General features: G+C 40.9%; 1 protein-coding gene and 1 non-coding gene across 2 annotated transcripts; both read left to right on the top strand.

Annotated features, from left to right (window-relative positions):
- Nucleotides 1–270: 270 nt before the first annotated feature.
- On the top strand, nt 271–18,836 carry LOC147893470 (callose synthase 3-like). The gene is made up of 43 exons (XM_087386130.1): nt 271–1,141; nt 1,389–1,459; nt 1,579–1,811; nt 2,054–2,154; nt 2,379–2,509; nt 2,689–2,788; nt 2,905–3,015; nt 5,925–6,053; nt 6,203–6,295; nt 6,391–6,482; nt 6,720–6,846; nt 6,970–7,107; nt 7,224–7,300; nt 7,431–7,518; nt 7,608–7,727; nt 7,845–7,962; nt 8,139–8,473; nt 8,570–8,622; nt 8,729–8,789; nt 8,974–9,058; nt 9,185–9,234; nt 9,341–9,427; nt 10,155–10,277; nt 10,375–10,551; nt 10,626–10,792; nt 10,936–11,059; nt 11,143–11,237; nt 11,391–11,523; nt 11,595–11,746; nt 11,834–11,943; nt 12,039–12,158; nt 12,252–12,320; nt 12,417–12,603; nt 15,734–15,833; nt 16,002–16,121; nt 16,241–16,359; nt 16,431–16,514; nt 16,697–16,809; nt 16,906–17,135; nt 17,231–18,028; nt 18,148–18,198; nt 18,288–18,473; nt 18,600–18,836. The coding sequence occupies exons 3-43, from the start codon at nt 1,631–1,633 to the stop codon at nt 18,834–18,836; spliced, it is 5,772 nt and encodes a 1,923-aa protein (XP_087242256.1). The 5' UTR covers nt 271–1,141; nt 1,389–1,459; nt 1,579–1,630.
- On the top strand, nt 12,249–12,335 carry LOC147893471 (small nucleolar RNA J33). Its single transcript, XR_015542297.1, has one exon. It is a non-coding gene; the product is annotated as a small nucleolar RNA J33 (small nucleolar RNA).
- Nucleotides 18,837–22,661: the final 3,825 nt, after the last annotated feature.

Below are 22,661 nucleotides of genomic sequence, written 5' to 3'. Positions count from 1 at the left end.
GCCCCAAAAAAAGCAGGAGAGCAGAGGATCACCATCTTGTCTCTGATCTCTGGGTCAGTAGAATATCACCATCACCATAGCCACAGCCAAAAAAGCTAAGGCTCTTCCTCCAAAGTGCTGCTATGGAAGAGCCTGGCCACCTTCTCTAAGCAATCAACTGGTAGCGACTCTGTGCAGTATCACCATCTCACAGCCATAGCTGCACAAAATCTCAGACTTCTTTCATTTCTTACAACTGCTATAGGACCTCCCAGTGCCCACATTCTCTAAGCAATTTCTACAACCTTCTCTAAGCAATCAACTGCCAGCTACCCTGTGTGTGTGTGTGTGTGTAGCCTAGTTTTATCCGGATCGATCTTCTCTAAGCTAGTTATCCCCGTACAGAATAGCTAGCTGCAAAACAGGACAACCCATCTTTTCTCTCTCTCTCTCTCTCTCTGTTTCTCTCTTTTAGCCCATGGTGTCTAAGCATCTTAACTGGTTAGCCCTGTGTGCAGAAGAGCGGAAACAACACAGCAGCACAACTCATCGGTTCCGTCTCTCTTTAGCCATCTTCTGTAAGCAACTCATCTGAACTGGTTAGTCGAGTTTGCAGAACACAAGCTCAATCCATCTCTCCCTTTTTCTCAGAGACTCAACCAGTTTGCAGAACAGCAGCTCAACCCATCTCTCCCTTTCTCTCAGAGACTCTCACACATACAGACAGAGAGACACCCATCTGCCCACTCTCAAGCAGAAACCCATCTGCCCAGTCTCTCTACTGTAGTAGTAGAACTAGCTCACCAAATGCTCTACCAAAAGTCTGCAGCTTTTCACCTCAACCCTTACGCCTCCTTTACCATCTCTCCATCTCTGTGTGTGTGTCTCTCTCTCTCTCTTCTGTCTATACACACACGCCCACAGCCTCAAGCTGCCTCTGCAGACCCTTGTTGCTCTGCACAGTCCAACCCTCCGGAGCCCTTCGTACCTCTCCGCCCAATATCCATTCCTTACTCTCTAGCTTCTTTTCTCTGTAGCAGAGGGCCTTTCCGCTCCTCTACTCAAAATGGGTAGCGTCGGATTCGGTTTTTCAGCTGGGTCGCTCCTCCAGACGCACCTCGTGATTTGACGGCACGTCCATTCTAACTTCCGTGAGCTTCCGGTATGTTTTGTGCTAGATTCAATCTCCTTCCGATTGGGCCTTGTTGCCATCGTTTTGCCTTTCAACTCGATCGTCTGCAATAATTTTAGACCGGCAGTCTGAAGCTCGCTTGAAATGTCGTGCGTCAACCGATCCGAACACGATCTACTGCTTGAATTCTTCGTTTGCGCACACTCGCTTTGGTCCGCTGGAGTTCATAAGCCAACTGTACTCTTCTTGCTCTTTGCGATTGATTTGGATTGTTCAGAACAAGCTCACTGTGCGACCCCTTTCTGAACTCAATCTCCAGCGTTACGCCTCCTATTCTGTATACCACAGGTGCTAGACCTTCGACCTCGATGGGACGTTTTCTGCAGCTCTTTGATTGGTTTGAAATTATCTTTTCCTTGGGATTCGGTAGTATGAACTGGGCGTTCATGTTTTGAAGTATTTTCCAGGCTAGTTAATTCAGAGAGCTTCAGCCTTGCTGATTTGAAGGACATTGCAAAGATGGAGTCTTCGCAAGGCTTTGAAAGTGGTCCACAAAGGCGGCTGGCCAGGACATTCACTGCTGGTGCTATGTCGGATGTCATGGATCCTGAAGTTGTACCGTCATCTCTTGCTGTCATTGCACCTATTTTACGGGTCGCCAACGAGATTGAACAGAGAGCTCCCCGTGTTGCATATCTTTGTAAGAGATTTATTTTCCTTTTTCAATTTAGATGTAACACTATTGTTGTTATTGTCCTTATGGAGCGAATAAAATTGACTAGTAGTGCATACGCATAGGTAGGTATGTTAGAGGTTTCTTTTTGGTTATTGTTGTTACTGTCCGTATCAAAACAATAATATCGACTAGATAGTGCATGTGTATAGATAATTGATACAAGCAAGTGTGACTCGAAATGTTGATTGGTTGGGGGGATTTTACAGGCCGCTTTTATGCATTTGATAAAGCTCACAAACTAGATCCTACGTCCACGGGAAGAGGGGTCAGGCAATTCAAGACAGCTTTACTTCACAAACTGGAACGGGTACGCCTGGAATCTTGTCTACTTCCTTTACATTTCAACTTGTGCGGAAGGGGAGAGTCACAATGGAGAAAAACTTTCGGTGTTCTAAAGACGGGCATGCTATTTATGCTTATTTCTGTTTTGAGTGCTCTTCTCTTCTGCTCATTGATCTCACTGGTAGCGATGTGCCAAGAGGTATCAGCCATCGCCACTGACTTGTACTCATTTTGTCTACTTTTTGGCAGGATGAACCGCCTACCCATCAACAAAGGACAGCTAAGAGTGATGCACGGGAAATGCAGAATTTTTATCATGAATTTTATGAGAAATATGTCAAGTCACTAGAAAATACTGCCAATGACAATAATACGGATCGGTACGAACCAATATTGATGTCTTCCTATCCCCCTTCTCCACCCTCTGGCTTAGCCTACATAAACAAACATCAAGGCTCTGACCATATTTAGGAGGATCTAGTAATAGGATACAGATGTGAATGGTTATTTTGTAACAAATTTTGTGCTCTTTCTAAACAAAGAACCACGTCAAATGCAGTGCGCAATTGGCCAGGACATATCAGACAGCATCTGTCCTTTTTGATGTTTTGCGTGCAGTGAATCAGACAGAATCTCAGACAGAAGCCCTAGCCCCTGAGGTGAGCTGCAAGCCTACAGTTCTGGCAGAACTGCTCTCTAAACAGTTGTACAAAATTAATGAGTCCTAACAGTCCAATTGTTCCTGATACTTTTGGCATACATACTCTAAGGACAGATTATGGAAAAGGGCAAGGATGTGGCTGCGAAAAAGGAAATATATGTTGCATACAACATACTGCCCCTGGATCCAGCTAGTGCACAGCAAGCAATCATGATGCTGCCAGAGGTAATTAAGGAACATAAATATTGGGTGTTTGTCCTTTAAAAGCTAGATAAATTCTTTCTGCCAGAGGTAATTAAGGAACATAAATATTGGGTGTTTGTTCTTGAAAAGCTAGATAAATTCTTGCTGCCAGAGTAAACGTGTTGTACTTTTTATTGCAAGCTACAGCAGGCACTTTGAAAAGTGCAAGAGGAGTGATATCTACATGTTAAGCCATGGTCCAGTTCCCTTTAAATGCCCTTTAATTCGGTTCTTTGACATGCTGGATTAGACCGTTAAAACATACAGTCAAGCTAAAGGTAGATTAATCTTGTTTTCTGTGCTGTGGTAGTTGGGGCATTATTTGTTTTTACTTGGAGTATGACCAACTAAGTTGAAGTTAATCTTTTTAAGTAAGGAAATTAAAAGAGAGTTAAATTGAGTATGCATGTGCTTTCTAAGTAAGGAATTTAATTTGCATCATTGTAGGAGCCGGTACATAAGTGTATGTGTTTCCTTTAGGTTTTCATGTTTTAGATGATTCTTTCATTCAGTCATTCTTTCTTTCATCCTAACTCTCCACACGTAAGCCCTCAAATGAGGATAGCACGAAGATGACTTGTAGGAGGAATGAGTGACTGAGAGAGGCTGCCTCATGGGCAACAGTTCAAGATATGATTGATTTAGATCCACTCTTTAGGGGAAATCTGTTCTTTATGGGGTGCCCACGCGTTGAGGGCCACATGTAAGCCTGGCAGGATAGCAGCCTATACATGGCCCATTAGAGGGGCACATGGTGCTGCAATTGGCCCATCATTTAAACAGGTATTGATAATTGGACCAATAAAGTTCAATAGTTCTTTATGTCTTTGTTGAGTTGACAATTTCTGGAGACCTAAGGTCAATTTGAGTACAAATCATAATCAATCATCCTGAAAATGGCCATCCAGTACCTAATGGGAAATTGTGTGCCTGGCTTGCTCGAATTGATCCACATGGACGTGTGCAACCCACTTTAAACACCTTCAATTGGCTGGCAGATCAAGGTATTATGCAACTTTCATCGATGACTATTCACGCTTCACGTTTGTCTATTTTCTTGAGAGCAAAAAATGAGGTCTTTGGCAAATTGCATTTCAAGGCTTGGCTGAAAACCAAACCGGAAAAAGAATCAAATGACTCCATTCAGATAATGCAGGTGAGTATGGTAGCACGCAGTTCAATACATCCTGCATTGAGGCCAAGATCGATCGGGAATTCACAACAGCTCAAAGTCCAGAACAAAACCATGTCTTTGAAGAAAAGAACCGTGTCATAATGGAGATGTCTTGTTGCATGATTCATCACAAAGCAATTCGCCATTTCCAATGGGCAGAGGCGGCCTAAATCGCAGTGTGTCTCTCAACTGAGTACCTATGCAATCTCTAAGCTTGAGCACACCATATGAGCTATGGCACGGATGATGCCCCAATGTCTGGTAATAAGGCTATCAATAATTATTAGATGCAATAAGATCAATCACAAGCATGGAGTCTTCAGAAAGAAGTGATATGTAGAAATAGAACTCATCAAAGCAATTCATAGATTGAGAGAAGATAGAAAGGAACAATTAAGCATTACAAGTCATTATCTCATTAAAAAGACTAATGAATAAGCAATCTAGGCCTTCTAAAGTGGAAGCATAGAATGAAGGGCATTATTGCTCTCCAAGGTGGTCGGATGATATTGGCCCAACCCATTTTCCACCGCTTTACTTTCTTGTGTTTCTTGTCTTTTATATTGTAGATCCAATGGCGTGGAGTTTGAATTTCATTATGCTAGAAGTAATTTGGCTTTAATGATTGAAATGGTGGTAGCAGACCGTCGTATGGGATTGTGAAAACTTAAACCACATCTAACTCATCTCCTAAAAAATTGAAATGGCGGTAGCAGACCGCCCTATGGGATTGTGAAACTTATCCACTCCTAACTCATCTCCCGGAACGAAATACAACTGCTAGAGTCAATTTGCACTTGGAAACAAGCCTGAAACTGGGTGGAAACTTCAATCGCAGCAAGAAGGATGAATCACAGCAAAATTGCAGATAGATAGCAAAACTCAATGATCAAGTTGGTAGGTGAATCGCTGCAGAGAGAGAAGATGGGAGAGGGAGGGAGAGAGAACAAGAACACAGCACTAGGGGCCAGAAATAAGGGCTGACACCCCCCCTCCTTGAAGGTCTTTATTGCAATAGAAGTCTCTTTGTACAAGGCGGCTCTTGTGGGAGTAGAGTCTGGGTACAATTCTGAATACAACTTGGAGCATAGAGGCCCTCATTTTATAGACTAGGCCAGCCAAGCATGTGCTTTCTTAAAGCTGGGCTTGCTTTTTTCCCCAAAATAGGTGCTTTTCTCTAAGAGACGAGATTTCTTCAAAATCATGGGCTTTCCCCAAAAACTGCGGCTTTTCTCCATTGAGTGGGGCACCACCTTCAATGCTTTTAGTTCAAGTGGGCCCTTCATTAGTTGTGGTGCCACTTGTCTTGTAGTTTTCCCCTTGAAAAGTTGTGGAATTTAGCACTCTCCAAAGTCTTGCACCTTGCACAAACAATATCCAATACTTAAACCCAGTAGAGGTTAGCCACATGCATGCATTCTGGTTCTTAGACTAATTCCAGTCCCTTGTGGGCGTCCCCACAGTGTTATTTAACCAATACAATGCAAAGGAAAATAAAACTTGTTCTAGGTAATAACCAAGTTCAACTTTTCTTTGACCGTCAATCTTAAAGATTTCTCTTTCTTTCTTGGTAGAAGTTACAAACTTGTGACTGTTGTCAATGCATGATGAAAGAGATGTCTGATTGCATTGTGGGAGAAAAAGAACTTGTCTTAGTTTCAAGCTGTCAAGCTAGGAGGTCAATGCTGAGGAGTAATGTCTTCCTGTTTGATGGCAGATTAAGGCAGCAGTTGCAGCTCTGCGGAACATTCGTGGGCTACCATGGCCACCTGAGTTTGAGGCTTCCAGACAGAAAGGCACTGAACTTGATCTTCTTGATTGGCTGCAGTGTATGTTTGGGTTTCAGGTAGGTATTTTGTAATATATTTGAGGATCACTATTTCCACAGAAAAGTTGTGGACAATCTTCACGTGCATTTGTATATGGATTAAGCTGTCCGGTGGGGGTTATCTAGCAAGGTACAAATGGATATTTCAAAGTTATCTGTTCTTGCAGAAGGGTAATGTTGCAAATCAAAGAGAGCACTTGATCTTACTACTTGCGAATGTACACATTCGTCAAGTGCCAAAGCCAGAACCCCAAAACAAGGTAACTATGTTCGCAATTGAATTGATGCATAGTCCACAACAGGTCAGACTCCAACATAGAATCTGACAACGTTGATCTTTTGTTGAGTTTTCCAGTTGGATGATCGGGCTCTTAATTATGTTATGAAAGGAATGTTCAAGAACTACAAGAGATGGTGCAAGTTCTTGGGTCGCAGAAACCATCTGGGGTATGCTTGTGCCATCATTATTTATCGATTCCTAAAAGTAATTTTACAGCATTCATATGGCAAGTTTGCTTCTCCAGAACCATGAAGTTAAATGGAAGTGGGATATTGGGTTGAATGGACAAATTTACTGCGTTGTGCTTCCTTGTGAGAGCTATATATGTTCACCTCATTCTTTATAGTACTGGCAGAGCTTAAAGTAATCAAGTCTATCTGGTTGTGTCTCTTTCAATTGTACAGGCTGCCCACTATACAGCAGGAAATCCAGCAACGAAAAATTTTATACATGGGTCTTTATTTGCTAATTTGGGGGGAAGCTGCAAATCTGAGATTCATGCCTGAGAGCCTTTGTTACATTTTCCATCATGTATACTATTCTAAGATTCTTCTATCTGAAAGTGGCAATGCTTGTTGTCAAGGGTGCATTCTTCTTTTGCTCGAAATCAAAAGCTATGTTTCCTCAATTCTTAATTTTGAAGATGTATCACAGATGGCAAATGAACTTTACGGTATGCTGGCTGGCAATGTAAGTTCTGTGACGGGCGAGAATGTAAAGCCAGCCTATGGAGGTGATGAAGACGCCTTTCTCACAAAAGTAGTGACGCCAATATACAACGTGATAGCTGAGGTTAGAATTATTTTAAAGCTGTGGAAAAAGTCATGAGCCTTCAAAGTCGAACCCTAAAGATGACTCAGGACGGAGGGGACTGCTTGCTGAAAATTTCAGGCTTGACTGCTTTTCAGGAAGTCCACTGCAACAATGGTGGAACAGCGCGCCATTCAGCATGGCGGAACTATGATGATTTGAACGAGTACTTTTGGTGCGTGTGTGAACGTGCTTTCTGTCTTCCTGTTTTTTCTTTCATTCGTTTATTATTGATTTCTGATGGCTCTCAAGCTGTGACGTCCATGTCCTGATCTGTACACGGAACACATGGATTCTTGTGTTAGGTCTGTTGATTGCTTCCGCCTAGGTTGGCCAATGAGAGCCGATGCAGATTTCTTCCAATCTCCCAAGTATAAAGGACAAATTGTTGAGGTTGGCTCGTGGAAATACTTGCATTTTGGAATGCCATCTATTTTTCGATTGTCTCAAAAACTGGGTCATGAATTGACCTTTTATTGCAGAGGGCTTGGAAGCGAGAACCTCATTGGATTGGCAAAACAAACTTTGTGGAAGTCCGTTCTTTTTGGCATATATTCAGAAGTTTCGACAGGATGTGGTCATTCTTCATTCTTGCTCTCCAGGTGATGTATTTGCCATGGGAAAGTTTGGTGAGCTTGTTGGCCTATTTGCCATGGGAAAGTTTGGTGAGTATATAGTCTGCTATACCTATTCATTGGACACATGGATTTTACTTCCAGGCTATGGTGATAGTGGCTTGGAATGGCAGAGGTTCTATAGCTGGTGTGTTCAACCCAAGCATATTCAAAAAGGTCTTGAGCATATTTATTACAGCTGCCATTCTCCGATTATTGCAAGGTATTTGGAAAGCTAGGGTTATTTGCTTGAAATGCCTAGTTTTGGTTTCTTTGCCACTGTGGCACTTTCCAAATCAAGAGTGTCCCAATGTGATGGCTCGTCCCATTAACTCCAAGGTATCCTAACTTGTGATCATTAAAAAGCTCATACAATTTTCTTGTTTCTGCTTTGGTCAGCGATAGTTGATATTGGACTGAGCTTCAAGGCATGGCGAAGCATGAAATACACTGACATGCTTAGGTACATATTGAAGGTGGTGGTGGCCGTAGCTTGGGTTATCATTCTTCCTGTTTGCTATGCACATACATCAGGAAATCCATCCGGATTAATTAGCACCTTGAAGAACTGGTTTGGGCAGTCTTCAGGAAGTCCATCGTTGTATATAAAAGTTGTCATACTATACTTGGTACCAGATGCTCTCGCTGCATTGATGTTCTTGTTTCCCATCTTGAGGCGATTTATTGAGCAGTCAAATTGGGGAGTAGTCCAGTTGCTTCTTTGGTGGGCCCAGGTAACACGAGCTGCCTGTTTGTACTGATTTTGAGATGGCTATTAAGATGAAACCCATAAATTTGAGAGAGCAGTAATAGTGGATCGTTATGTCCAGCCTCCTTTGTATATTGGCCGCGGGATGCATGAAAACTCCATTACATTGTTCAAGTGAGTATCTATGCAGCATTGGGTCCTTTTTAAGCAGCTCAACCTAGCAGTCTTCGATTCATATACTTGTTTGCTTTTTCTTCATTTTTCTTTTGGTTCTTGTTAGGTATACTCTATTTTGGGTCTTGCTTCTTGTGAGCAAGTTTTCGTTCAGCTATTACATTGAGGTAAGTGCAATGTTCATTTCTAGATTTACCAATGTGGCTTTTCATTTAGAGCTGAGATGGATGTGTTGTGAATGCCGAAAGTTGTCAAATAGAGGCCCACGAGCTGGAATGTCATTTAGGATGCTTATTTGTTTCATGAGTTTTCACAACACTGTTGCCTGAAGCTAGCAATGGCATCTTCCAGGTCAAGCCTTTGGTGGAGCCAACAAAACAAATCATGGTTGCCCCTACAGCAGGCCAATATGAATGGCATGAACTTTTCCCAAACGGTTTGTGGCTATGCCATTTATTTGATATGCTGCCTGTGCACACTACACAGCATTGCATGGACTTCATGGGAAACTCATAATATCTTGTGGTTTTCTTACACACACTGGCTGGTTGTAATGTTGCAGCGAAGGACAACTTTGGTGTTGTGGTTGCTCTATGGGCTCCTATCATATTGGTATTTGATTAAAAAAGCTGCCAAACCTGAAATGATGTAGGATCATATTTTCCGTGCTATTCCTGGGATTAAGCATTTTGCCTCACTCCAGGATATTGTTTGGCAGGTCTATTTCATGGATACACAAATCTGGTATGCAGTCTGGTCAACCATTTTTGGCGGTATAAATGGAGCCTTTTCACGGCTTGGAGAGGTATGTACTCTTCCAGTATTTTTTAAAGGTTCACATTACAGAGGCAGTTCAGAATGCTAGTCTTAGCTTTGGGGCATCATCTTTCCCTTGGCATGCATCTTGGCTGCAAATTGTCTAAAGGACATCCTATTATTTTGATGTTTTGATGTTTTGGCCAGCCTTCTCCTTTAGTGGGAGGTTCACCAGCAGTCAGTGTGTGTTTAATTTGTGGATCTTTGACGCAAGGATAACATATGCGTATCATGTGAACTTATGTGAGGCATGTCTATGTGACAATCTACACCTCTTGTGGTCCTCATAAAGTGCATAGGAATGTCATAATAGATAACTTGTATTATGTAAGGTGAAAGCGATTTCTTGGGTTGGAAAACTTTTAACCTTCTAGGCCACTACAAATGTTCTTTTTTGCTTTGGTGTGATGAGTTAGGGCACCTTCTTGTATTTATCTGGACGTACACAGAACTCACCTCTCTTCTTGAAACTGAGGATCTTCATATCATTTTTTTCTACTTCCACATTGCCAGCCAAGAGGCGATTTTGTGAATGTGCCATTCATCTCTATGTAAGCATTGGATAGTGGGTTGCTCTACAGATTACTTTAAGTGCTTCCTTGAGCAATTCAGGGTTATTAACCTTTACACAAGGCTTTTTATTATTCTGATCTGTGCTTTTTCATACCCTTATTTGCCTTATGGGGTTGCATTTTCTCTCATTTTTTTGATGGCAGATTCGAACTCTAGCCATGCTTAGGTCTCGTTTCGGCTCGTTACCTGGAGGTGTGAATGCAAATTTGGTTCCTGTGGATGAAAAGCACCGGCCCAGATCGTTCTCTTTTCGTCGCTCTTATGAGGTGCTGTGCTGCTTTGTGGCCTAAGAGCTATAATCTATAAAAAGAGATTTCTTGCAAGCATTCCATGTAATAATGCTGCAGGGTCTTGACATTACAGAGCCAATACACAACAGAGGTAATTTCCAGATTCTCCCAGCTGTGGAATGAGGTTATCAACAGTTTTCGTGAAGAAGACTATATAGATGACAAGGAGAAGGACCTTCTTCTTGTGCCATCTTCCTCAGATCCGTCACTGAAGTATGTGCAGTGGCCCCCATTTTTATTAGCAAACAAGGTAATGGCATGGTTCTTTCTGCTTCCGAGTTTGTCCCATTTATACTTTGTCTAAGGCACTATTGGTGCTTGCAGATCGCCTTAGCATTAGACACAGCTAAAGACTTCACAGATGCATTGGACGATGAAGAGCTTCAAAAAAGATTTGAGGCTGATGAGTACATGCGTTGTGCTGTCCAAGAATGTTATGAACTATTTACACTTATCTTAAATGTTCTTGTCATTGGTGAAAAGGAGAAGAAGTACGTGATTGGCAAGCTTCTTTGAGTTCTTGTGTAACTTTTGAGTTCTTTTTGGAATCCTTTGGCAGTGTCAGCATGCCATGCTGTCTGCAGATCTTTGCTGGGACATCTGAACTAGGCTTTTTTGCGACTGTGTTGTATAGAGTAATAAGGGAACTTCTTGAATACGTGGCGATAAACATCGCGAATAACACCCTCCTTCAAAGCTTGAGGATGAGCGCTCTACCTCTGCTTTATGAAAAGTTTGTTGAGCTCGTGGTGATTCTGGTAAACTATACTCTGCTTCATTTTCTGTAAATTGGACATGTTTTCTGTATGAGAATTGTCATCGCTGCTTGTAATTCTACTAGGCTGAGCGAGACAGTGGAAAGACAGAGCGGGTTACACTTCTCCTCCAGGATATGCTTGAGGTTTTTTCCAGAGATATAAGGAAGGATGGCAACATGTGAGCATCGTTCACTTTTAACAGAAAGGAATTGCATTTGCTGTGATTTTTAAAAGTTCAATATGTTGTATTGTCTAATGGGAGAAGATGAGGCTACAGTGGGCAAGTTATATATGGCTTATTGTTCCATTCATTGTGACTATTTCTCATCAGGGAAAGTCTAGAGTCAAGCCATGGAGCCTCTTTGGGAGGACAGGAAGAAAGAGAGGAAACTTTTCAACGCCAATTATTTGAGAAAGATTCAATCTCTTACCCTCCTCCAGAATCAGATTCGTGGAATGAAAAGGTGAATTAAGCACTGATCAAAGCTTGCCTTACGGAAAATTTTGAGATGCTTAGTCTGACATGTTTTTGCAGATCAAGAGACTTCACTTGCTGTTAACCACAAGGGAGGCTGCCATGGATGTTCCCACGAATTTGGAGGCTAGGCGTCGCATAGCGTTTTTTACGAACTCTCTGTTTATGGACATGCCACCTCCTCCCAAGATTCGTAACATGCTCTCCTTCAGGTTCCTTCGACAGATCCAGTCTTCAATCATATAAAGTATTACATCTGGGATGTCACTGTTCGCTTACAATTTGTTTCGATGTTGCAGTGTCCTCACTCCTTATTATAATGAAGAGATTTTGTACACACAAAAGGGTTTGGAAGAGGAAAATGAGGATGGTGTTTCAATTCTGTACTATCTTCAAAAGATATACCCAGGTTCACTTTCTAGTATCCAATTTTAGAACTCTCTTTCTCTGCGTGTGTGTGCATGCATGGACATTTCAATTTTAATGATTTTTCATGTTGAACAGACGAGTGGAGGAATTTTGAGCAGCGAACAAAATGCACTCCTGATAACATGTGGGATGAAAATACCTCCAAGGAAGTCCGTAAATGGGCTTCATATCGGGCACAGACACTGACAAGAACAGGTAGTCACTTCAAAGTAGCTTTGAATCTGTGTTCTAATATGTCGAGCTGTGGACCTCTGCAAAATTCCACGTTAACACATCGTTTGTTGACAGTGAGGGGTATGATGTACTATCGAAGAGCACTTGAGCTGCAGGCATTTCTGGATATGGCTTCTGAAAAAGGTGAGTTATCTACTGCAGATTTTTTTAAAACCATAAAGGCTACACTGAATCTTACAAGGCTACCATCGTAACTTCAATTACTCACCCTTTAAACAGAAATCCAGCAAGGGTACAAAGAAGCTATCCAGTCTCTCGTTGGAGATAAAAGCCAGCGGTCACTACCTGTAAACATCGAGGCAGTGGCTGACATGAAGTATACCTACGTGGCTACTTGTCAGCTCTATGGTCAGCAGAAGCGTACTGGAGATCCTCGTGCAAATGACATTTTACAGCTCATGGAAGAGTAAGTAAATACCATTTCTCTCCCATGCAGAAGGTTGGTAACATGGCAGCCTTCTCTGTCAGTCCTTAGTTAAAAGCATGTCAGCTGTTGAGTCTCAAAACCTTGGGAAAATTAGTTTTAAGGATATTAGTAGATGCTTTTTTTGGAATTGACAAACTCAAGAGTTCAGACTTGGATCTCTTGTTGTGCCATGTAGCTTAGGAAAAGTAGGATGGCGTGTTGCAACAAGGGTATGCCATGTATTCATGTTTCCCAGGATAAGTGGTTGCTACGTCACAATTACTTCTCATACTATATGATATGGACAAGTGATGTGTTTTCGCATGCCTCAAAAGTGTAGAATGGATTGTGATGAGACTAGTGATATGGTGTGCCCCTTCTCTTTTCATTTGCTCTTGTTTTGGGGCAACTTGCTTGATCGATTGATATAAATCTTGGGATTGGTTGCCCTGCTGCCCACGGCCCCTCTACAATTGCTATCATGTATTGCAGTTTATATCGTCCCTTGAAGGGGCTTTTCCCCATAACTTGAAGAATCGTGCATAAGGGACATCAACTATGATGAATGGTGTGTCCTTGCTCAAATTCTCGATTCTCATTCCCGTGTGCTACATTGGATTCTTGTTGCAAATGAATTTTAGCCTTACTGCGTACCTTTCTAGGATCTTGAACTTTGTTAAGGGAATGGAGGTGATGGTAGATGGTGTCGGTCATCAAGTTAATATCACACTTCTGTGTTGAGCAACACTTTTTTTGGGAAGTTACTTAATCAAGAGATAATGAACTACTTTGGCCATGAAGCGGAGACCTATGTCATCCTCAAATCTCGATATTCCTCTAGTGCACAGCATTCAGGTGTTAAACAATGGAAGATATATCCACCGATGATAAAGACTTAAGGGATGTATGATGAAGCAACGACGATTATTAAGAGTTTGCAAAGCTAGAATGGAGGTAGACAACTCTTTTTCTTAATCAAGACAAATGCGTCTTACTATTTACAAGAAGGTGCGTGGGTGCACGCAAGCACTACCCGAAGGCTGTAGCTTGCCAAAGTTTTTTTGAAAGTCTGCTTTCCAAGGCTAAAATTCACGATGTATGCTAGCCATCTTGCCATGTTTTTTGGAAAGTCTGCTTTCCAAGGGAAACTGAATCGATACGATAGCCTGCCTTTAGTGGGGCAGTGCTAATAAACATCGCCTAGGGATGTAGTAATTTTTATGGATCTAATATGATAGGGATAGCAAGCAACAAGTCCTGCCATTAGGAGTAAATAAGGGAACATGTTTTGCAATAACAAGGGGAGAAGTAACAAGATGTAGCCTGAAGCAAAGAACGCCAATGAAGTTAGCAGCGGCATTAGATAGCAAGGGCGGCAAAGATAAAACAAATGAATTCTCCTATATTGCTAGTAGACTAGTCATATCAAGATTAAATGTCTGTTAGTTGTCTTTTTTTTGTCCATCTCTTCCATCCAGAGCTACACATGTGGTCATGGAGGAATGGAGACTCAACAAAACAGAGCCTTTTGGATCAAGAGAGAGGGTCCTAACTGTTTCCTATATAGGTGAGCGGTGAAACTCGAGAAGTTGAAGCCTTGGTAGTGTGTTTTCAAGACTCGGTAGACATGCAGCTATGGGTTCATGGTTGGGCACGCATGCAAACTTTTTGATCAGCATTGATAAGAGTGGCATGTTTGATCTTAGGCTTCAAGTGGTTCTTGGAGTTATTACAGTTTTGAAGAGTCGAGCCCAAGGTTCTTTGTGGCATTTTATAGACTTCTTCATCTGAGCCCTTGGGCTCCCAGCAATTGATTATTCTTTGTAAGCTCTTTTTTTTTTTTTGGCAAAAAATATTTGGAAGCTCATTTTGGCCATGGCTCACTTATTAATTACAATGCATGTTGATTTGGTGTGGCCATGGAACACAACTGGATACACAGTTAAGAGTCACTACAAGTTGGGTTATGCATTGGGTATGTTTAATGTTCTTTCTCCTTAAACATGATGCTATTAAGGATTTTTAGATCTCTTGTTGACGTGTCATGTTTGTGCACTTGAATGATATTGTGTTGTTGTAATAAATTCAAGTTCATTTGGGAAACGTTGTCGATGCTGAGGGTTGTTGCCCTGATCTCGCTAACATGAGAGCGTTGTGGGCGGGGATCTTTTGTCAACAGCTTAGGAGCTTTAGGTGTTCTTGGAATGCTATGTCTATCATGCACTCATTTTGGGAAGGGAAACAATGTGGCTGATGTCATTCACCGTCTTGATTTGGTTATGTCTGAACGCATCCCAAGGATGATCAGCAAGATCACATGGTGAAAGAAGGGCGGTGCATTTGTGCCAATTTTTTAGGTGGCAGGGTTGATTGGTTTGCTTGTTTTTAGCACTGCAGGGAGCGCTATACTAACACTTCCGTAAAAAAGTGTCCCACACCGTTTCTTGCCAAGTGGCACCCTTCTATTTTGGTTCTCTCTCTCTCTCTCTCTCACACTCACAACACTACTTTTGTGGTAAGAACTCTCTCTCTCTCTCTCTCTCTCTCACGCACACCCATAGAGTTTGCAAATCCCTTTGCATTTGCAAGCGGTTGCATTATAGCATTCAAACTTTCCCATGGTTCTATGCACGGGCTTCCATCACAAGTGTTGCAAATTAATCATCCATTCATCTTGACAATCATTTGCGTCTGGCAAAACCTAAGACAGTGCTCACGAGTACGGGTACTCACTCAATTCTTTTCTAGTGTGGGGGTGAGATAACAAAGCTTACAGTGGGGGTGACTTTTTCCAAGGTTAAAACTTACATGTAATTATTTTTTATATTTCAGCATGTTTCCCTTTGCGAAAGTCAAAAGTGCCTATTTCAAGGAGTTTAATATTCTATAATTTTTAAATTCTGTTAAGAGAATTAAAATGAAGAGATTTAAATGCTTTTAGGAGCACTGGACCCCTTGAATCCCAATTGGATTGCACAATTCCATTAAAATCCTTGACTAATCCTTCCTAATAATTGGCAGTGAGAATAGGCCCTAACTGAAATAATGGCAACCAAGCTTCAGATAAATGAGAGATCGAAGCTCGGTTAGTGGGATGCTTTATCAGCGTAAGATATTGGAAGTTTTGCAGGTACCCAGCTATGAGAGTTGCATATATTGAAGAATACGAGGAGAAGAAAGAATATTATTCTGTACTCGCCAAAGGAATCAAAGGTAGTGGTGCGGATCAGGTGAGAACTTATTTTTGTAAATCACCATTGTGTAAAAGCTCAGTATTGTACCTATAAAGGTGCCTACGTGACTACAAGCTACAGTTGATCCATTTTTTTCTGTATATGTATCGGGTCTAATGAACTTTGTAACCATATGCCTGATGCTTAGCTATTGTCTTTGATCAGGAGATATACAGAATCAAGCTACCTGGGAAACCTATTTTGGGTGAGGGTAAACCAGAGAATCAAAATCATGCGATTATTTTCACTCGAGGTGAGGCACTGCAAGCTATCGACATGAATCAGGTATTCTCATCTATTGCAACGATGCTACCTCATGTCCCATTATTATAAGCAAAGCAGTTCTTAAAGCAACATAGAATAACAGCTGATCTCATGGATGTTATCCTCTTTTTACTTGTCAGGACAACTATCTGGAAGAAGCGTTGAAGATGAGAAATCTCCTTCAAGAGTTTTTGGAGGATGATGGAGGCGTGGGATGTCCTTCCGTACTGGGGATGCGTGAACACATTTTTACTGGGAGGTGAGAATCTGGCGGTACCTCTTTTTCTTGTATCACAAAAGAATCGTTTGCTAACGTGTTCCTACATGCAGTGTCTCTTCTTTAGCTGGTTTCATGTCCAACCAAGAGTCCAGTTTTGTTACAATCGGACAACGTGTATTGGCGAAACCTCTCAAGTACGTCACCACCATATATGAGAGGCATCTGTGCTATGGATGAAGAGGATTTTTTAATCATAGAGCTGATTTCACTAGCTACAATGGGATCTTTTAGAATGTATGCTTATCAACTTCGTCTCTCGAGATGCCTGCAGTGCAACATGATGCTAACGACTATCTGTTGGTTCATTCCTGAACAGAGTCCGCTTTCACTACGGTCATCCTGATGTGTTTGATAGGCTCTTCCATATAACTCGAGGAGGCATAAGCAAGGCTTCCAAGGGTGTGAATCTAAGCGAGGATATTTTCGCAGGTGACGTGAAATTGAAATTGTGAAAGGATTCGGGGTTTGAGCAAAGTAATCTGAATTCGACAATCTGAGCTTTTGCTGAGTGTTAACATCATGCAGGATTCAATACAACATTGCGACGAGGTAATGTCACCCATCATGAGTATATACAGGTGGGCAAGGGGCGGGATGTGGGATTGAATCAGATATCGATGTTTGAAGCCAAGATTGCAAACGGAAATGGTGAGCAGACGATGAGTCGTGACATTTATCGTCTTGGCCATCGCGTCGATTTCTTCCGGATGTTATCAGTTTACTTCACGACTGTTGGCTTCTACTTCAGCACTCTGGTGCGTGCTCTTCTGCATTGTACAACACAATGTTTGCTTGGTAGTTCTTCAATCCTTCCTCAATCGCTGATGTTAACTTTTCATCTGGAATGCAGATTGTTGTGCTTACCGTCTATGTGTTTCTGTACGGTCGTATATATCTCGCCCTTAGTGGGCTTGAGAAGAGTATGGTTCACTTCGCAGGCCTGCAAGACAATACGCCGCTTCAAGCTGCATTGGCCTCCCAGTCATTTGTACAGATCGGTTTCGTTATGGCCCTTCCTATGGTGATGGAAATCGGATTGGAGCGAGGTTTTCGCAGGGCGCTGAGTGAATTTATCGTCATGCAGCTTCAGCTTGCCTCTGTATTTTTCACTTTCTCTATGGGCACCAAAGTCCACTTCTATGGTCGGACTCTACTCCACGGCGGGGCAAAATATCGGTCCACTGGACGTGGATTTGTTGTGTTTCACGCAAGATTCGCAGAGAACTATCGTTTGTACTCCCGCAGTCATTTCACCAAGGGGCTAGAATTACTGATACTTTTGATCGTGTACAACGTATACGGAGCTTCCGCAAATCACACCGTTGCTTATTTCTTGATCACATTTTCCTTGTGGTTTCTAGTTGGAACTTGGCTGTTTGCACCCTTCTTATTCAACCCATCAGGTTTCGAGTGGCAAAAGATTGTTGATGATTGGGATGACTGGATCAAATGGGTGAGCAATCGTGGAGGGATTGGAGTACCAGCAGGGAAGAGCTGGGAATCATGGTGGGAAGAAGAGCAAGAGCATCTCAATACTTCAGGTCTTCGAGGCCAGCTGATTGAGATCTTCCTGACATCAAGGTTTTTCTTGTATCAATATGGGCTCGTGTACCATCTTAACATCACACAGCAGAACAAGAGCATTTTGGTGAGTTTTTTTGGCTCCTCATTTCACGTTGCCCATTTGGATCTGAATCTCACTTTGCAGGGCAATTCATTCGGTCTGTCAGCTCAATGCCATTGACCAAACGAGCTCATGTCGTGCAGGTGTATGCACTGTCCTGGCTGGTTATCTTGTTCGTGCTAATAATGCTCAAGGTAAGCAGGGCAGACTCCTTTTTGTGTGTTAAAAGTATATCAATGAGGTATAAGAACCCTCTGATGAGACATGTATTTTGTTAATGCAGGGTGTATCCGTGGGCAGAAAACAATTCAGTGCAGAATATCAGCTCTTGTTCAGGCTTCTCAAAGGAGGCCTTTTTGTGGCGGCAGTGACTGTATTGATTGTTCTTTTCTTAGTGGGACACCTTTCAGTAGGGGACCTGTTTGCCAGTGCTTTGGCATTCCTTCCCACTGGATGGGCATTGCTGCAGGTGAACGTTATGGGCCTCTAGGCCAGCTCTCTTTTGGAAAATTAATACAGAATTTACTATTAGATCTCACCTCTCTCCTTTAGTCTTATTGAGAACCTAACTTTGCTAGTCTTATCCAATGAACAGATCGCTCAGGCTTGTAAGGGTCTTGTTAAGAAAGCTGGAATGTGGGATTCGGTTAAAGCATTAGCTCGAGGCTACGAGTACCTAATGGGTTTGTTGCTATTTGCGCCAGTGGCGACATTGGCATGGTTCCCCTTTATATCTGATTTCCAGACTCGCCTTCTATTTAACCAAGCTTTCAGCCGAGGGCTGCAAATCTCTCGTATTCTGGCAGGCAGAAAGGAGAAGAAGATAAATTAAAGTGCTTGCCTCGGGAGAAGGCTATGCTTATGCTTCTGCCCATTCACTGTTCCAATGTCTGAGTTGCCATATCCTCTGTAATTTTAGCACAGGAGGTGCGTTTCCTGGCACTGATTTTGTATTTTTGTGCTGCACAGCCCACTCTGCTTTGGTCATCCAAAGTCTCGCTTGACTGAAGCAGATCTTTTCTTGCAATACCTTCTAGACTTCCGGAGTATGCTGTTTTGAGATGCTATAAACAGTGCTATGGGTCCTGTAATCTTCATATCTGTTTGAGTGAAAACTTTGGTAGTGTTCCCAGCAGCCTGCACCGAACACAAGGGGAGCTATCAAATCAATACTCAGAATACTAACAAAATCCAAAGTCCATTCTCTGTACCACCCCGAGTGGGAGTTTGTAAAAATTATATACGCTACAATGAAGGAGATCTTCTTAGCACTACCTCGTTAGAGGCTAGCGATTGATGGGACAGACTTGGATGCCCCTTTTTTGTGATTTTCCAAGTATCATCCCCTTTTTAAATCCTGTATTAATACAAATTTTAAGATGGCTTAAAAAAGAATCACCGTCTTCATCCCCTCTCACTTAACCATGAGGTAGCATTCATGCTTTGCCCCCCCAACCCACCCCACTCTTCCCGCCCCTATCTGTCTGTTGAAAATAAAAATCATGATAAGCATTAGGTACATCATCTTAAACAAACACTCTCTATGAGGGAAGTTATGCGGGCACTTGTGTGACCTATTTGTTTAAATGACTAATGAATATCATGCTACAATTGAAGCTGCAAATTCAATAATCCATTTGTGTACCTTTTGTGCTCTTGGATGATGTGCTCTCATTCGTATGCAATGTACATTCCTTCTTGGTTAGGGATGCCACAAGAGTACGCATTCCTTCTTTATGCATTTTTGTGTCTTTTAGGGATACCCTTGAGTGAACTCTTGCAATATTTTCGGAGCTTCAATCTCGTAGTTATCTAGCTTGAGTTGTTGAGATGGGATGTGTGGAATGTATAGACTTTTCATTGTTCAAATCTACTAAACTTTGTTTTATATGTTCAAGGAGCTTGACATTAGGATATATTGTAGCATGCATCAAAAAATTGTTATCCGAATTTGAGATTTTTCTAATGGGTCATGATGTGTGACTTAATGAGAACATGTGGCAAGTCTCATCTCTAGTGGTACTTCTAATTTAGATTGTTGGTTTTATAAGTATTTAGCACAATAAAACTTTACTTGTGAGTGCAAAGTTGGTAATTCATGTCACACATGTACAGATCTCAGACATGAACATGCATGCTCCCACGCCCACATGCATGTGCATGCCATGTGTAAAGCTACAATTGACTAGAACATCAAAGAAGGCCCTTTTAAAATCAACGTAATACTGCACTGCATCCCAACTCTGGTTTGTACTTGTTTGCTAGCTTACCAAGCATATAGATAAGTTTTTTATTGCAATAAAGTAAATATGCAACCTTAGCTTAATATTCCTTTATTATTACTAATAAGTTTTTCTTGCAATTACAAAAATATGTACCCTTACCCTAGTCTTACAAAACGGGTGCCTTTATGCAAGTCATCTTTACAACATCGCAAGCAATTCTTTCTCACAAGTAAATTGCAATAGGTGTGTTAGTAAAATGTATCTTACAAGAGTTCTTATTAGCTTTTGATGGGTTTATCTACTTTATCCAATACACAAATTAAGTGTTTATACTTTTTTTTTCTTTTTGTCTTGAAATTTTCATTTGACCTTTGTGGTCTTTAACTAGAATCTTGTGTTTATAATTGATGATAATTGTCATGTGATGACCTGTCGCTTCAACTATGTACTTAAGAATGGCTACACTAGTTAGCTCCAAGCAGCACAATTTTTTTAGGTGTAAACAAATATTTCAAACTAGATTTCAACGTTTATATTTATATCATTACATATCTTGTTATCAAAGTCCTTATTGGACTTTGTGTTAGAACATAACCTAAACTCATAGAGAGCTAATTCCATATCTTCCTCATTAGTAACTTAGTAGATTTTCCATCCCTAATAATACATTACGAATAAAGAAAAAACCATTTTTGGAAATCCATGTGGCAAAGAGCATGTGACATAATCTCTACTCATAGATCCTTTTTAACTTTACGAGCATCGTCTAAAGGTAAAACATTTTAGTTTGGAGGTTCTCTAAAGCATATGTACTACCTTCTAGTTTAGAGGTTCTCTAAAAGCATATGTACTACATTCCACACCTTCCTAGCTAGAGCACAAAAAACACATTTATTTTGACAATTTAGCAAGTCTATTAGCTGAAAAAAATGCAACTACTTTCACTCTTTGAACACTTAAATGAGTGGAAGAAGACTTATTATCTCTCAACCACTTAAAAAACTTTCAATTACTTTCACTTTCACTTATAAAACTTTCAATTACTTTCACTTTCTAAACATCTAAATGAGTGGGAGAAAAATTATTGTCTCTCAATTACTTAAAAGCCCCTAAAGTCACATTTGCGAGGATGGGTTTGAGTTGCCACGTGTGAACGTAGTAAGAGGTAGGGAAAATATGAGGCTAGTGCTTGATAGGAACCCATGCCCTTAAATTTGAAGCTTTAAGGTCTAGAAAAAACTTCCTTGAGGTAAAGGCACACTTTACAACAACAATCCCAACTATGGGGTGATAGCATCCAAATTAGAACAGAGAAAGAGAGAGAGAGAGACATAGAGAGAGAGAGAGAGAGAGAGAGAGAGAGAGAGAGAGAGAGAGAGAGAGAGAGACGTGGTAGGATGGAGGCAAGATACATATGCAAACATATATAAATATGAAAAAATATAAGTATATAAGTATATGAGTATATAAGTATATGGATAAATATAAGTATATATATATATATGTAGACACACACACACACACAAATCTACTTACATACATAGTTATATTTATATGTATGTAAGTAGATTTGCGTGTGTGTGTCTACATATATATATATATATATATAATTAGTCAAGATATTGTCCTCATATAAAGGAGTAAAAATACTTGGAGCTCTAAAGTCCCTGCAAAACAATACAAAGACTATAAGTTCTAATTGGGTTAACAAATTTTTGGCATAGTTATTAAGGATAGATGCTTACTTAATGTGCTCCTATTCATAATTGTGCATTCATTAATTGAATTAGAACTTGAGGAGAGAAGAGAAGGAAAGAGGAGAGAAAAGAAAGAAGAAATAGAAGAGAAGATATATGAATATAGAAAATTTAAAATTAGTAGGAGAACGTGTGTGTTGGCAGAGCACAGTCTAGAAGCAACGGCCAAGTCTTTGTTGGTAGAGAGAATTCTCGAAAGAATGTATTTGGTAATATTTGTAGGCCAATGAGTGGTGTGAGAGGAAAATTCTAGCATTAAAAAACCTTATAGCTCTTAGGAGTAGCACATTTAGATAGTTTTTCAAAGAAAACAATACTTTTTCATTTCATAGCTATGAAATCCAATGCTTCCATCAAGAGTTATAAAATTGCAATTCTTTATAAGATGCCATCTTCACATCCCTTTTCCATTGGAACTAGGTCTGATTCCATAGAGTTGAAGAGCTGAATTGAACACTTGTTGCTTTGATAGATATCACCTCTGCCTTTCCCACTAGAAGTTATCTTTTTTTTAAAGAAATTTGGGAAATTCCCATAAAATGTCATTGGTGATGCTTTTTTAGTGGTACTACTTACAATCATCCTTAATTCTATGATCCATTCCCATAGACCTGAACATAATTAAGATTAGAGGTGGCTTCTTTGATAGAATTTCAAAATTAAAAATATACACGT

Source organism: Dipteris shenzhenensis, chromosome 15 (genome assembly GCF_047967505.1).
Source record: "Dipteris shenzhenensis isolate YYH24624 ecotype China chromosome 15, Dip_SZ_1.0, whole genome shotgun sequence".
Taxonomy (NCBI): domain Eukaryota; kingdom Viridiplantae; phylum Streptophyta; class Polypodiopsida; order Gleicheniales; family Dipteridaceae; genus Dipteris; species Dipteris shenzhenensis.
This window is presented reverse-complemented; position numbering and strand designations above follow the sequence as displayed.

Coding starts and splice junctions, on each gene's coding strand:
- LOC147893470 (XM_087386130.1), top strand. CDS start 1,631: ATGGAGTCTTCGCAAGGCTTTGAAAGTGGTCCACAAAGGCGGCTGGCC. Junction 9,235..9,340: donor TATGGGCTCCTATCATATTG/GTATTTGATTAA, acceptor ATTGTTTGGCAG/GTCTATTTCATGGATACACA. Junction 11,238..11,390: donor ATAAGGAAGGATGGCAACAT/GTGAGCATCGTT, acceptor ATTTCTCATCAG/GGAAAGTCTAGAGTCAAGCC.